Source organism: Oryzias latipes, chromosome 13 (assembly GCF_002234675.1).
Source record: "Oryzias latipes chromosome 13, ASM223467v1".
NCBI lineage: Eukaryota > Metazoa > Chordata > Actinopteri > Beloniformes > Adrianichthyidae > Oryzias > Oryzias latipes.
Window position 1 is genome coordinate 22,360,448 of NC_019871.2, and position 15,480 is coordinate 22,375,927.

At 41.7% G+C, this 15,480-nt stretch overlaps 1 protein-coding gene across 2 annotated transcripts; it reads left to right on the forward strand.

The window, feature by feature from the left end:
• The first annotated feature begins 454 nt into the window (after nt 1-454).
• Nucleotides 455-14,423, forward strand: ypeld (yippee-like d). 2 transcript variants are annotated; one of them, XM_011482743.3, is made up of 5 exons: nt 455-635; nt 7,722-7,953; nt 9,694-9,737; nt 9,907-10,015; nt 12,274-14,423. In XM_011482743.3, the coding sequence occupies exons 2-5, from the start codon at nt 7,837-7,839 to the stop codon at nt 12,361-12,363; spliced, it is 360 nt and encodes a 119-aa protein (XP_011481045.1). In that variant the 5' UTR covers nt 455-635; nt 7,722-7,836; the 3' UTR covers nt 12,364-14,423. The 2 variants fall into 2 exon arrangements, with proteins under 2 accessions (XP_011481045.1, NP_001188434.1); NM_001201505.1 differs by lacking the exon at nt 455-635 and having other exon boundaries at nt 7,779-7,953; nt 12,274-12,438.
• The last annotated feature ends 1,057 nt before the right edge of the window (nt 14,424-15,480 follow it).

Here is a 15,480-nt window from a genome sequence, read left to right on the forward strand (position 1 = left end):
AAGACTTAGTTTTGAGAGATGAACTAAAGATTTTGAGCAAGTTACAGGCTTTTGCAAGACATCTAAAGTGTTTTGCTGTTTGTATAAATTGTTTTGAGAAATGCGCACACGTATTTGCAAACTTCAATTCTGATCTAAGAATTGTACTAAAGCGACTGAGAAAAACTGTAAAGTTGGCTTATTTTACGAAATAATTTAATAATAATTTAATAATAATTACGAAATAAAATGTTGTATTGCTTTAAATTTCCAAAAAATTACTAAGTATCCACATTTTAATGTTTCTATGTAAGGCTATAAATATATTTTTCCTTTTAGTTTGTTTGCTTAACAACGGGCTGTTTGATGATTTCGGGTTTCATAGCGAAAGCGGAAGTCGCTCTTCGTGAGTCCTCTCGATGCGGCTGCCAGCCTCGCGACTCTCTGTCTGCGTCCGTCCGTCTGTCGCGCTGAAAACTCCTCTGCTCCGCTGCGCGTCAAAACATTGCGTCTCTGCAGGAGTCTGCAGGCCGGACAGGAGAGCACATTTTCCTGGGGTTGGAATGCGAGAGGAAATTTTGGATTGGCACAGCTTCGAGAAGACCGAGGAGGCGCCACATTTCTGCGTGGATACCCGATTTTTCTTCCTCTCAAAGGTTTGCGACTTTTTTTTGTTTGTTTTTGTGGATTTTATTGTAGTTTTTCTCTTCAAAGGTTTATTCACAGTTCTCATATCATAAAAGTTTGAACAGCAGCATGAGGTAAACATCATTCTGTGTGACTCCTGTTTTGCTTCCTGTGATGATGGTTATCCTGCACGTATATGCGCCATCGTCCGCTCGTGCACGCGCCTAACCGTACGGGAGTGATCACGCGTCACAAACCTGTCAAAGTCGTTCGTGGATGCGGACTTGGGAAGGTTGGTGCGCGTGCGCACCGCGGCATCCCCAGCCATCTGCAGCGGCTGAAGTTCTGCCCCAGATAAAGACGCTTCCTGTGACCTGATTCATACTGTAATCACTCCTGCGGTCATTCTGTGAGAGCGCGCGCGGGCGCAGATGCGTGGCTGGACCAGAGTCTCACCACGCTGCATGTTATTTTTGGGGGGTAGGGGGTTATTTCCCTCATCATTTTCACATGTCAGTAGATCATGTGAGTGGGTGGTCGATCAGGGATCGAAACAACCCCACGCGGACGCGCGGGGCCTGTACACAAACAAATCCTGCAGTCCTGTGAGTGAGGCTGAGCTGCTTCCTCTGTGTCCTCAGTTTCTCTTGTTTATGTAAGGATGCGCCTCAAGAAAATGTCCCATCAGGGAAACATCCCAGAAGCAGGAGCATCACTTCGTGTGTGCGCGTGTGTGTTGGAGTGTAGTTGTCATGTTGTTGTCATGCGGCTGCTGCTGGTTGTGTGACACTGAAGCTCAGGGGTAGAGCAGACTGATGTGTTTTTTCTCCTGCTCCTAGTCATTGTTAGAGGCAGCATCAGAGCGTTACATAACAATGTTTTTCTTTTTCATCTTTTTGCTGGATTGTGAGGGCTTTTTCGCGGGTGAGACCCTTGGAGCGCTGCCTTGGCTTTTGTGATGATATGCAGAAATGACCAGAATAGACGGCCCGATGACCTCAAACAACCTGCTCCAGGGCTGATGAATGGACAGAGAAACCTCAAAAATGAAAAATAAATAAATATGCAAACAGGCTGAAGGGACATAGAGTCAGAGAAGGCAGAAACTGCTGGCTCCTCAATAAAAGTGATGTTACTTATAGAAAATCTGGACCCCTGCAGGTCATGTGATCATTTATGCAATTTGTTTTTTTTAAATCTTTTTTTCTGCTCAGAGCAGCTGGGTCTGAATCTTTGTGTCAGCATTTTGCAGACAGATAAAAACAATGTTGCTTTCAAGGATTTTTTGAAACCCACAAAGATAATCTTACAAATTAAACATTTGCGTGAGTTCATCCATTTGTGTGAGTTTGTGGCATTTTTCTCATAATGAAACCCATTTAAATGGACAATTAAGCTAAAATTGCATTTCTGAGTATTTCTTTATTCAAATAATTGTGAATCAGGAGCAGTCGAGAAAATAACTGTTGTTAAAAGCTTAGCTGTGACATAACTGCTTCAATTGGCTCCCCACTCTGCTTCATTCCAATGCATCCCATTGTAGACGATTAGATCCATGTCTTTGTTTTCCTCGTCTGAGCTGGCATCAGGCTCTAAACTGTAAGGCTGGATAGCTCTGATATTGCTCACTATTTTTGTTGCACCGGTAATGTTAGGTTAGGGGTGTGAGGGGCTGTAAGCTAGCAGGAGAGAATAAACAGATAGATGATGAGATGGAGGTGAATTTCTGATGTACTACTGCTGCTCTGCAGAAACTATGTTCTAAAAAATGACAGGTTTTTTTGATATGCATAAAAACAGCATCATAATAATTAACACTGGAAATGCCTTTGCAATAGATCAAAAGATAATCAGAGTGGGTCTTTAAAATATCAAATGAATTATAGAATTAGTCTTATCTGTGCTTCTCTTAACTGTTTTTTTATCATTCAGAGTGAATTAAATGTTTTTATGGGTGAATAAATTGGATAATCTGAGTTTTTCGCACATGTTAAAGGTTCATCATCCTATTGTGAACTCTGTTTTTGGATTCTGTAGAAAGGCGTTTTTCTCACGTTTGTCTCCACAGACTCCAATAAAATCTATAATTCAATCAGAATAGAAAAAGCCAGTTAATTGGCTGCATCCGTTTCTCTCTGTTTGACATGAGGTAGAATAAAGTGACACGACAGAATTCAGGCACTATGCAGTAATCAGAGGCTGAACTAACGTGATTAAAGCAGAGGAAGTCACCAAGTTTTACCATTTTAAGAGACGTTTTTGACTCAGTCAAACCATTATTTAAAATCAGCACTCACATCAACTAAGTTTAACAAATTAAAGCCTTAATCCCAAGTTATTTACCACAAAAAAAAGTCATTTTTGGTAGATTATTTATTCATTGTAACCATTTAAGGACCAACTCTGACCTATTTTCAAAGCTTTCCCAGATATCTTTTAATTGTGATTATGCCATCTTTAAAAAAATGGTATTATTTTAGCTTAGCCTAGTTTGAATTATATTTGAGTTATTATTGTGTTTTTATAAGTATTGCTCTGTCACTGGCAGACCCAGTACACTAATTTCACCTTGCGGTGAAATGACAATAAAGATCCTTGATTTACAATTGAATGGGGCGGTAGAAGCAAACACAACCTCAACAGCTCGGCATCTTTTCCTCATGCTGGTCACCAGCATTCCCCTCTCTTATGGATCTTGGTCTTTGGTTTGGAGAAGTTTCTCTGTTTGGCTTGATCCAGATCCGATTTGTAACCCCTGTAGCTTCACACAGATGCATGTTCCTCACAACCATCTGAAACAAACAGGCGTTCCTACTGAAAACGATTTTCGTCAGGAAGCTCTGTTTGTTTCAGCAAAGAAAGAAACTGGAGATTCTTTCTTTTTTGTGCCTGTTTGTTGAGGAACATCTCACACATACTCCTCCACAAATGTCAAACTCATGTTCAGCTGCAGTTATGGATGAGCTTCATGATCATCTGATGATCCCTCCACTGCACTGAAGGAGGGTTTCAGCTTTAGGGGAGCAGTTGCTTGTTCTTGGGTGGAGAACGTTGTGGCGGATTCTTGTTGGAAGGTCTTTCCTTAGATGTATTTTGGAAACAGCTCATTGTGGGAAGAACCTTGGTACATCCAGAGTTTGATGGAAATCACACATTTGTTGTTTCTCAAAAGATGTAGAGGACAATGGATTTGGTTTATTTTGATCAGGAAAACAGCCATTAAAATGATTTATATGACAAATGAATGATTTATATGACAAATGAGTTCAACCGTTGTTGTCTTGCTCTACCTCTGTAATTGTTTTTTGGCTCCCGCCTGCCCTACTTCCTGCAGATTACTTGGATCAAGTGTGTTGGGTCAATCTGAACCTGGAATCACCTGATCTGATTAATCTGCAGCAACCAGACCAGAAGGGCCTGAAATCCAGTTAGAGTGGAAGATCTTGCAGGTCGCCTCAAGTTTGCCGACGTTAATTATTGCGAAACTCAATTGTCATGTGATATCACAACTTCCACTATTTGTAAATCAAAGTTTATAATGCATATTTTTAAATGCACGTATAGATTTTTTTTGAGAATTTTTCTTTTCTGCATTTCCATGGATTTCTATGTATGTAATGTGTTGTTATACTTTTATATGTGGAATATTTTTCTGCAGTTTTTTTCTTTATTGGCTGTTCCAGTACTTACTACCACAACAAAGATCATTTCTTCTCTTTAATATCTCACCTTAAAGATGTGGGAGTTCAAATGTGTTGTTTTAAAATGCATCTGCCGTGTTTAACACATGAAGGCAAATTTAAGCCATTATGAGGTTTTCTGAAACAATGGCACAGAGAGCGAGGGGTGTAGCAGTCTGCCACAATAGAGCTGACCTTCTATGTAACAAAGATTCATCCCATAATGTGATGCAATAATTAACATGAGCTTGAATGCCAAAGGTCATGTTTAAAATACAAATACCAGGTTGAAAGTACACAGAGCTCTCCACAAAAAAAAAACAGATCCCAGTGATAAAGCATGGCGGTGGATGCATTATGGTCTGTACCTGTTTTGCCTCATGCAGACTGCTATTTGTCACAGATTGAACATCAGATCTTTTAAAGATAAAGAAGAAAAAATTTCCGTAGGAGAGAACTGAGGACAATCTCAAATTGACAGAACATATTTTTATAAAATATTTTTTGTTTATTAGAGATAAGAAAAATATGGAGCTGCCAAACCACTGAAATCATTTGATTCACAGGTTCACAGTTAAATTGAGTTAAAAAATACTTTTTTGGGGCTGCATGGTGGAACATTGGTCAGCGGACACACCTTACAGTGAGAAGGCCCTGGTTCTAATCCCAGCTAGGACCTTTCTGTGATACTCTCCCTGTGCTGCACAGGTTTTCTCTGGGCACTCCAGCTTCCTCCCAAACATGCATCATAAATTAATTGATTACTCTAGATATCCCTAGGTGTGAGGGACACCTAGGGATATTTGGTTACCAATCGACAGATTGGTAGTTTCATGACCTCGAAACAGATATAAGGGGTTAAGAAAATGGGCTGACTACTTTTTGGGAAGATTCATCAGTTTTAAAACCCTTTTTTTTATTGGGTTGGAAAATCAAACTGTTTTCGAAAAACTTCTGATTTAAATAAAAAAAGGTGAAACTTTTGTTACTAATATGATCAATTCTTACATTGAAAACTTCCAAAAAAGCCGTTTTATTGAAAAAATGTACAAGAAATTGCTTTAAAATAAAATAAATTCAGTTGATGAATTGTTTTTGCTTCTTTTAAAAAAAAAATAAAGATCGATTGGATTTGTTGATTTTCTTTAAAAACATCTGTAGTAACACACCATAGTAAAAATCCAGATACTTATTTGACCTTCCATGAGACAATTGTTCTTACAGGAAACCGTCTTCCAGACTCTTTAAACACACGCTCTTCCCGTCACCTGAGACAGAATGTGTTTGAATCAAACGGACATGATGTTTTTTTCTTTTCATGCAAAGCAGCGCCCCCCATGCTTCTCCATTACTGCTGCTACAGGCCACTCCTGCTCAAACAGACAGTGTTACACATGGATTATGCATGACCCACAATTCACCGTGAAACATGCAACATGATAATCCACCTCTGCTAGTGAACATGACCCCTGAGGTCAACTCTGCTTACAGTGTACTGTAACAGCGTCCCTCAGAGATGAACCACTGTTTGGGGTGTCTGCTTTCACCTTAGATGAACTGATACTACTCAATGGGATTTTATAGTAAAAATACACAGAATACAGCTTTATTTAAAGACAAAAAAACTCAGATTCATTTTGTTGTTAAATATTGAAATTCTTCATTTTAGTTATCACTCTCTTGGGTGAGAAAACAGGACAAAGGTGTGTTGCAACCATTGACTCTATTCCTCATATGTCCACAACATCAAAAAGTCACCATCAGACCAGAGCGAGGTTCACACCATGCTCGACAATGCGCGTTCAAACGACCACTTCCAAATGAAAAGTCTATATAAATGTATGCAGTGAGTTAAGATTTCTATGGCACCCATTTTCACCAAACCGGAGTGAGCTTGTTGTAACTTCACACCCCTGCCACCTGAACGTGGGCTTCACAGAATCTGTATATCAAACATTTTGAATGTTGGATGTGGGGGCCAGCCGGCTCCCCCTGCTTTTACCGAGGCATCTGATTGGCCAGTTTTTAGCTTTAATAACTAAAAGAAGGTATCAAATCAAGAAGGATTATTCTGACAAATAGAATGACTGAGTACCAGCTCTTTATTTCTCTATAGAAGTCTATGGGATTTTGGCTTCTTAGAGCCAACGGGTGCTTCCTGTTTGGAACAACAGGGGGGAGGGGGGTCACTCAGTCCAGTTCTCATTTATAGTCAATGGTGAGGACCAAGGGTCAACTCTGACAACTGCACTCAGTGTGTGTTTGTGGCCCGATCCCACTCTGCTGGCACCAAGTCTGCGGGTAGAAATAGCGTCTCTCCGACGCCTATATTTATATCCCCACTGGCTTTACTCCCATCAGGTCGGAGCCGTTATCAGCCTCTGTCTGACCAAAGCCCCGCCCTCTCTTGTTTGTCTTGGGCCCACAGAAGCCTCCTGTTCCCAATCAGTGTTTTATGAACCTTTCCAGATGGTTCTGTAATTACAGACAGGATGGAGAGGAGAGACATTGACGCATTGAAAACATCCTTTAAAGTGGTTTGCTGAACAATGAGAAACGAGGCAGTTGGTGGAAATGATGCTTGATCCGAAATAAGTTTTGCATGTAGTAATCAGAAGGTCTGAGGTTCTTCTGCCCCACATGGGACCCAGATGTCAGGGAACAGGGAGAAGCTGTCCTTTATTTATGTGAATGAATGATCACATTTATCTCACTCAACTGGATTTGTGCGTGACAGGGTCGTGCCACTGCAGCAGTGAAACCACAACTGAAGCCGACCAATAAAAGCGCGGCATGCTTTACGGCACGGCGTCCCTGCTGTCGCAGATCCTGCTCCTGGGGCCTGTGTCAGGCTGCTCTGCCAGCTCGCTAATCTCCTCTGCTGCGAGGTCGCACCAGCAGAAGTATTTCAATCCCCTTGGATATCATGGCGCGGGCATACCAACAACTCCCTGTCGTGCTAAACTAAACAGATAATCTCTGCAGCCAGACTTGAACACACAGTGCTGCTGTCTGCCTTTGCGCACGTCTGCAGCTCACTGTAGTGATGTTAGCTACATGCTTACACACAAAGAACACTTACCAGGAAGTTTGTGAGGGTTTGTTTGCTGGTTTATTGAAGCAGAAAAGAGGTGAAATTGATTTTTTGAGCATTTAGACAAACATTATGATGTTTTAAAGTGTCGCTGGGCAATCAAGGCAGGAAGTTCCTGAATTCGGATGGAGAATTTTATCTGATCTGGGAACAATTGGTCATGTCTTGGAAGTTTGACGCAAGCAAAGCCAGCTGGAGACTTTTCCTAACCCAGAAAGCAGAATGTAATCCCATCATCAATTACACACCCGTGACACTGTTTGCCTCGCCAGTCTGAGGCAGCGGCGTTCGCCCTCCACTACCCTCACAGCATCTCTTCTGCTGTCCACTTCTGCGCGCAGGTGTTCACCTCCCAACCCACCGCCCACCACGGCCCTCACCTGTGTGTTGCGGTGCTTCCCCTGTGAGCCGACCTGGGCTGGCAGTCCCTTCTTGCACCGCCCGCCAACTCCGCCCATGGTCAGAATGACGCGCTCCAAAACTTTTCAGGCATATCTGCCGAGCTGCCACCGAACCTACAGCTGCATCCACTGCCGGGCTCACCTGGCCAACCACGATGAGCTCATCTCAAAGGTAACCAGGGGCGTTCGAAGAATGGAATGGGAATGTTCTTTAGCTGGTTCCTCCACTGCAAAACAGACCACCTAAAAACAGATCAAAATGTACTCAATTTTACATTTTCATTTAAATAAGCAAAATAGAAATCTACCAATGGGATAAGAAATACACCAAGAAAGAAATTCTAGTCTCTAAGACATGTTTTTTAGACTTATTTTGCTATTGGAAAACTTTCCTAATACAAATATTTTTCTTGCAAGAAAGAAAGTAAAACAATTTTACACAAAACCGGGGTCATTTGACTTCCCTAAGATTTCGTTTTTGCAATGCAATTCTGAAAACACCTGGGGTAAACACAGCAGCAGTTGGGCTAAATTGTTGGTTTTTAAGGAAATCCCATTGAATATCTACAGAAAGAGATGAAAGGTGGAGAAGGAAACCTTCAAACCTGTGCGTGCAACATTCGGGTTAGTGGGGAAACAGTATGCACACCTCACTAACAACTAAAGTGCATGTGACTAAGGCTTAACAAAAAGGGAACCAACAGTTTTGTCTGTTTTTGTTCACCTGCTGCGTCTAGACTAGGGGTCTGCAGCTGGCAGCCTGCAGCTCTTTGACCCCTCCTCTCTGGCTGTCTGGTTAAAGGAAAATTAAACGTTTTTCATTTTAAAAAGTAACTGTAAAATAAGAAGTGAATAATAAAGAAAAAAAAAGGAATGGATAACTTTTCAAGGCTTCTGACCCCAGTAACTATAATGCCCCAACAATCAAGCGTTGTTGACTTTGTAGTTTAACAAAGTCGGACTAAAATTGAGAATCATTTGCCCCAGAAAATCGATTTAAAGTCAGTAAGAACAACCAGAATTCATGCTCAAGGCGTACAAGATAATAAGGTGGATTTTCTATTTTTGAATGAATTCAAGGATGTTCAGTGCGCCTTATGGTTCAAAAAATATGATGGGTCACTTAATTAGCTTTGATTTAATTTCATTTAGTTAAATTTACAAATTTCTGAAGAGGATGGACCACAGATGGCAAAATAAACATTTTTTTAATCACTGCCGACACTACTCACTACTGCATTTACTGCATTAACGCTTGTGCTATCTTAGATGACCCCACCCTTACATTGACGTGTTCTTCCTACCATGACAAAGGTGGATAAAGGTGGAAAGATTTAATGTAATCCATGGACACCAGTGAAGATCACAAATCATTGAAGAAAAAAGGTTCAACACACTGTCTAGTGGGTCTAGATGACCCAACTCCCAACGTTAAAGTGCCTAGGATAGCACAAGGGTTGACATAATAACAGGGTGTCTTTTATTTTGAAAGGAAGCCATGTAAACATCTGTCAAAAGTTATAAACTATTTCATATTTTGAATAAGACTGTTTTCTCTTTATGTTTTATTTATTACAAATAAACAATAGTTTATTTCTTTTTATTATAATAATAACAATAACATAAATACAAATCAGTTTTATATTTTTCTAAAGGGAGACTTTCTGGGTCCTGTTGGGTTGTGGTCAATGAGGAATCGACCCTGATGGCTCTTAAAGTGAAAAGCTGCTTTTCCGCCGCAAAGAGAATTCCTCGTTTTACACATCCGTGCAAGAGTTGATAACAGAAGATGGTAAAATTCAGACTGACTCAGCTCCCAGTCCAGCCATCTCACTTTACTTTAGAGCTTCTACGTTACACAAAACAGCTGAGGGTGGATTCTGTTACGAACTTTTCTCTTTTTTTCCTGCAGTCGTTCCAGGGGAGCCAAGGCAGAGCGTACCTGTTCAACTCTGTGTAAGTACTGCTGTAAAACACAAACCATCTGGAATTTTTATTCTCAGGGAAAACCATTTTGAACTGAACGTTGAATACAAGCGCGGTGGCACTCAGGGAAACCTTGCACGTGATTCCACATGTTCCTAGAAGATGGGATTAGGTTCTGAACCCTGTTTTTGTCTCTCAGGGTGAATGTTGGGTGTGGTCCTGCAGAGGAGAGGGTTCTGCTGACAGGTCTGCATGCTGTGGCAGATATCTACTGTGAGAACTGCAAGACCACTCTGGGCTGGAAATATGTAAGTGATTCAAGGCTCAACAAAGTCAATCCAACAAGTTCTTTTTCAAATAAACTTATATTTCTTTTTAGATGTGTCCCAGCTGTTTGTAATATGGGAGAATTTTATGAAATTAAAGTTTTATTAAAATATTTTTTTTCAAAGTATCATGAGAAAAATCTTAATTTATCTCAGTTTAAGCTGTTTATTATTTTTACTGGTTTAATTAAACCAGGTTTGGTTAACTCATGCAAGATTTCTTTTGCAAATTGCAGCACAAAGTGCCTCACTAAAACCAAGAAATTAAGACCTATAAGTTTTCTCACACATACAATAAAACCTGTTTACCACAAAAATTATCGGAAAGATCCAAAACAAATGTCTCCACCAGAGCAACAACAAAAAATAAATAAAGCAAACAGAAAAACACGACATAAATAAAGAAAAAGTAGTCAAATGGGATTTTTTGGGGAAAAAAATGACACTCACAAGCAGGGATGACTAGATATAAAAGAATTCTAATATTTGTCAAGTCAAAATACAAATAATACAATAGAAACAAACATCTGGATTTAACTGTAGGGAATGAAGCCAACCGGTTTTCCGTCATCTTTCTGTTTACACTCTCTCCCGCTAGCTTACAGCTCCCCAAACCCCCAATCTGACATTACTGGTGCAACAAAAAGGGCGAGCATTATTGGAGCTATCCAGCTGTACAGTTTTGAGCCAGATTCCAGCTCAGATGAGGGAAACAAAGACGTACGTGGATCTATTGGTCGGCAAGTGGCTGCATTAGAATGGAGCGGAGCAGGGAGCTCAGAGGATTTTCTACAAATACGATCCTTTTCCAACGTAATTTTTTCTTCTGTTCCTGATTCACAACGATTTCAATAAAGAAATATTTAGAAATATTGTTTAAAGCTTAACTTTCTTATTATATGTTCTGCATCATCAGAAAAATGCCAGAAGAACATGTTTAAAAAAAACAAAAACACAACTGTCATTCAAGCAGGTCTTTAGTCGATTTTTTATTTTAAAAGTAACGTTGTTTTGTTTTAAACTGTAACACACTGTGATGCAACCTTTAAGCTAAAGACCCCCCACACATCTCATATCAAATCATAGACTTTTGACCTAATTTATATTAATCGACAACTTTCAATCCTCTTTTTTTGTAAAAAGAGTTGAAATTTATTGTATTTCTTAAAACTGAAACTATATTTTTCTACAGAAGCTCCTAAAGCTTTCAGTCTTAGTCGTCATAGTTACAGTTTGGCCGTTCACACATTTTGAATTAAAGCTAGAACCCTCTTAAACAGATACAGGGATTGAGCATTTATAAATGCTGTCAGAACTTGCACTGTGTTCAGTGCGGGGGGTATTTTGGTTCTGGTGTCAGGGTGAACTGAATCCACACATGCTCGCTGTCTGCATGCATCAGCAGAGCAAAGTATGTGCAGCTGTCAGCGGTGACCTCTGTCAGCATGGAGATGAGTTTACACTGTGTGACGGGTTATCGCACGCAGGAAGGCTCTGTGCATCCAGCTTTATCGTACTCACTGTACCAGTCAGGGCTTGGTGTCTGACCTTAAACCTCCACCTCTAGCCTTCCGGTCGTGGGAAACCTCATCTCCCTATTGTGTCTGATGAACAACTGCTGTAAATGTATGCTCTGACCTCAGAGTTTGATACAACAGAACACACGTATGTGCATCCACTTGGGCTAAAAAAAAAGGTTGGATTTTCTGCAAACATCATAGGATAAGCTTGATCTGTTGCAGTTTTGCATGGAGAAAACCCAACCTGTCCATTAGCACCAAAACAGACTGAAGACCAACAAGACTCAGATGTTTCGCAGTGAATAGAATGTTTACATTGGTTTTCTCAGGGCCAATGAGGGCTCTCCATTGACACCTTTTTTTCTGGCATTGATTGATTATCCTTTTTAAAAAACAAAAAAAATCAAGTGGAAGGGGTGTGGCCTTCCAACAAGCTCACTAGTGATTGGCGAGAGTTGCTGCCAAAGAAATGTCGAGTCAGACTGACTCAGACCGTTCACTGCTTACTGATTACAACTGGCTCCAACATCTGTATTGCCGAAAAGCCCCTTTCTATGGGTGACGCCCCCCTCAGTCAGTCCAGTTCTCAGATCCAGTCCATGTGCCGGACATGATCGGTCCCGCATGTGTACATGTGAAGGACGGCTGTGGCGTGTAGGTCTTTGTCAGAGATCCTGACCTTTGTCCATCGTCTGACTGAAGTTCTGTCTGTTTCTGCAGGAGCACGCTTTTGAGAGCAGTCAGAAGTATAAGGAGGGCAAGTTCATCATCGAGCTGGCCCACATGATCAAGGACAACGGCTGGGACTGAGCTCGCCTGCTGACGACAGGCGGGGAAGGACTGGGGGTGGGAGTTGGGTGGGGGAGTGGCCGTGTGTGGTGGGTGAGTGTGTGACTTTGGTTCGGCCAATTTACCATTAACCTCTGTAACTTACTGCCCATCCCTCCCCGGGATTCCCCCGACATAAACAGACACAAACACACATCCGCAGTTTGATGGGCAGACCAGGTCGGCTTGTTCGCAGCTAGCAGGGCTAGCAGGGCTGTGTGATTTTTGAGTTTTATTGTTCTGAAGCACCATCCTAGAAATTGAACTCCCAAACAAAACTCTTCTGCAGCAACACAAGTCCTCTAAATATGGTGGACTGTTCTGCCCGGTCTAATACGATGATTAGCAGACTGTTGGGTCAGTCCCTGGATCTGTTGCCAGAAGGAGAGCAGTTGGTGTCGGTTGGAGAGCTGGTGAGCGTTCGCTCTTTCCCCAGCATGAATGAGATGACTTAAGATGATTACAACAAATCCAGCTGATCAGGCCCTTGCCAGCTGGACCAGAGAGGAGGCCCGGCCGGCGGCTGAAAGGCTCAAGCGCAGTGGGCAGGGTGGGGAGTGGTGGATGCAGGGTAAAATTCTGTTTTCCTATCCTGTTTTCTTCTGGCATCGATTGATTCCGGGATAAATCGGCTCCGTGGTCTGCCGGGGTAGCAGGCCCAGCATAGATGCAGACGTGGGGATTTCAGGCTGGGCTATAGCTTGCTGGGAATTTTCATGTGATTATATCTTTCTGTCAGTCTAATGCTGGCAGAGGCGACGCCTTGGTCACGTGCCCTCGGTTTGGTCATGAGCTGTCAGCCTTGGCTTTTGGTTTGTGATAATGCACCATAAACACACAAACTAGCCCTGCTGCCATGCCAAGTGGATGTTTAAGAGGTGCTAAAAGAGCGGCTCGTGTACGAGTAGACAAATGAAAACCCTTGGACTGCAACAGTCTGTACTGTGGACGTACTGTCACAATCCAACAGCAGCATTTTTTTCCATCTGGGATTGGCGTCAAGCTGCTGTTGCCCTGATCTTCCAGTAAGATCTCTCATAATGCACCACACTTGATCCACTTTAGTCTGCCTGCTTACTAAATTATTACTCTCCTTTAACGGGCAATATTGGAGTTGAGGTTACGGGAAAGAAAGCCCTGCTCAGGTACATTGACGCTAACTTTCCTTTGCTGAGGCCAGGATCCTACTGATTGAGCTGGATGTGTGATTTCTGTTGGGTTTTTTTTAAATGGTGGCATAAATCTCCATTCCGTGCAGGTTCAATGTTAATGCATGCATAATACAAAAGCAGTTTCCAACCAGTTTTTGTGCGGCGTTCTCACCACTTTCCCGTGAAAAGTGTGTTGCAGTGAAACTTGTGCTGTTATGCAACATCTGCTCAGTTTCATCTCAGCCCGTTGGAGGGGACGGCTCATCTTGCAGCGACGCACAGCGTACAGGTTAGCGACCAGCCTGCTTTAGAGAAGGGAAATTAGTCGTTTGTTACAAACACACCCAGTTTCCTGTGAACTTTTGAAGTTTCGTTGATTGCGGCGAGCCTACTCAAACAGTTAACTGTTATCAGTACGTTAAGCCCAGCACAACCAAAGAGCCCGCCGTTTACCATAAACTGCCCGAGCAAAAGATTTCATTTTACGAAATTTTGCAAAACTGTAGGCGAGGTTGGAGCAAAGTGTGGGGGTATAGCCTTTTTCTGTGATATATATAAATATATACAGGTTGCATTACTATTTTGTGAAGAAAAAAAACCTTAATATATAAATATATTCTATTTACTGAATCATTCAGAAGATTACCATGTTTGTCCACCTGTGTGTTACTGACTGTAAATAGTGTTTATGTATTGTGTTTTATCAGTGGTCCATAAGATGACAAATGAATATGATTTCAGTCGTGCTTTCTCACTGGTACCATGCATTTGGCTGTAAGATACTACTTTTTTACTGGAATATTTCAATTTTAACGTCTTTTGAAAAGGAGGATGCTGATGTTGACTGTACATCATTGGATTGTCATGGAATAAAAGGCACCTTAATATCCGCGCGCCGTGTTTGTTTCACTAGAAAACGTAGCGGTGGCTAAACCTGCCTGACACCTGGGAAACGGGGGTGGAGGTTGACTGGAAGTTATTCAAATTCAACTTTATTTATAGAGCATGTAGAACACTTTACCAATTTTCCTATCAAATGCTTTACATAGGTTAAATAAATAAATATATTTGATGATTCAAGCCGCAAGGGGCATTGAATGCAAGTGCAACCCATCCCCGCCCTCACTACCCAGGATGCCCCCTGCCTTCACCCACGAGTGGCCGGGATAGGCTCCGGCAGCCCCTTGACCCCGAAAGGGACAAAACGGGTGTAGAAGATGAATGAGTGAGTTTAAATTAATGGAGGGTACTGAAGGTCTTTTTTTACGGGGGAGAAGTCAAGACGGTGGCCTTTTCCTGGGGTCGAAGGTCAATGGAACTTCAGTGGTGGTGGTGGACATAACCTGGTAGTCTGTGTGAAATCTTGTGTGAAATGTGTGAAAAAAGTGTGAACATTTTGCACATGCTAAGGTGTAGGTCCTGTTGCCAGCCCATAATAATAATTTTTTAAACTTCCTTTGGATATCCTCGACATGTGTGTTTTGGGTTTGCTAGGGAATTTAGGAACATCATTTTTGAGCCCCACAAAAGATTTTTGGCCCCATGCATTGATGGTGACGGTGTGATGTTATCACACAAACAGGTTCAAAGAGTCCACAAAATCACTTACTTGAACCAGCAGGTGAAATTAGCTATTTTTCTGAGCGGATCACCATTTGCAGACATTAGTTGCCCGAGTAACCCTTGTGCCATCCTAGGCACTTTAACATTGGGAGTTGGGTCATCTAGACCCACTAGACAATGCGCTGAATCTTTTTTCTTCAATGATTTGTGAACCTCACTGTTGTCCATGGATTACATGAAATCCTTCCACATTTGTCATGGTAGGAATAACACGTCAATGTAAGGGTGGGGTCATAGGATGGCACAAGGGTTAAAACCCTTGACCAGTGAGGGGCATGCTGGGAGAAATGAGTCATCGGATAATATCTGAGCAAACTGGCAAAGT

Bases quoted from the DNA above. Each gene is read 5' to 3' on its own strand.
- ypeld (XM_011482743.3), top strand. From the start codon at position 7,837: ATGGTCAGAATGACGCGCTCCAAAACTTTTCAGGCATATCTGCCGAGC. The intron at 9,738-9,906 runs GTAAGTACTGCT...TTTGTCTCTCAG, and splicing joins GCGTACCTGTTCAACTCTGT to GGTGAATGTTGGGTGTGGTC. The intron at 10,016-12,273 runs GTAAGTGATTCA...CTGTTTCTGCAG, and splicing joins CCACTCTGGGCTGGAAATAT to GAGCACGCTTTTGAGAGCAG.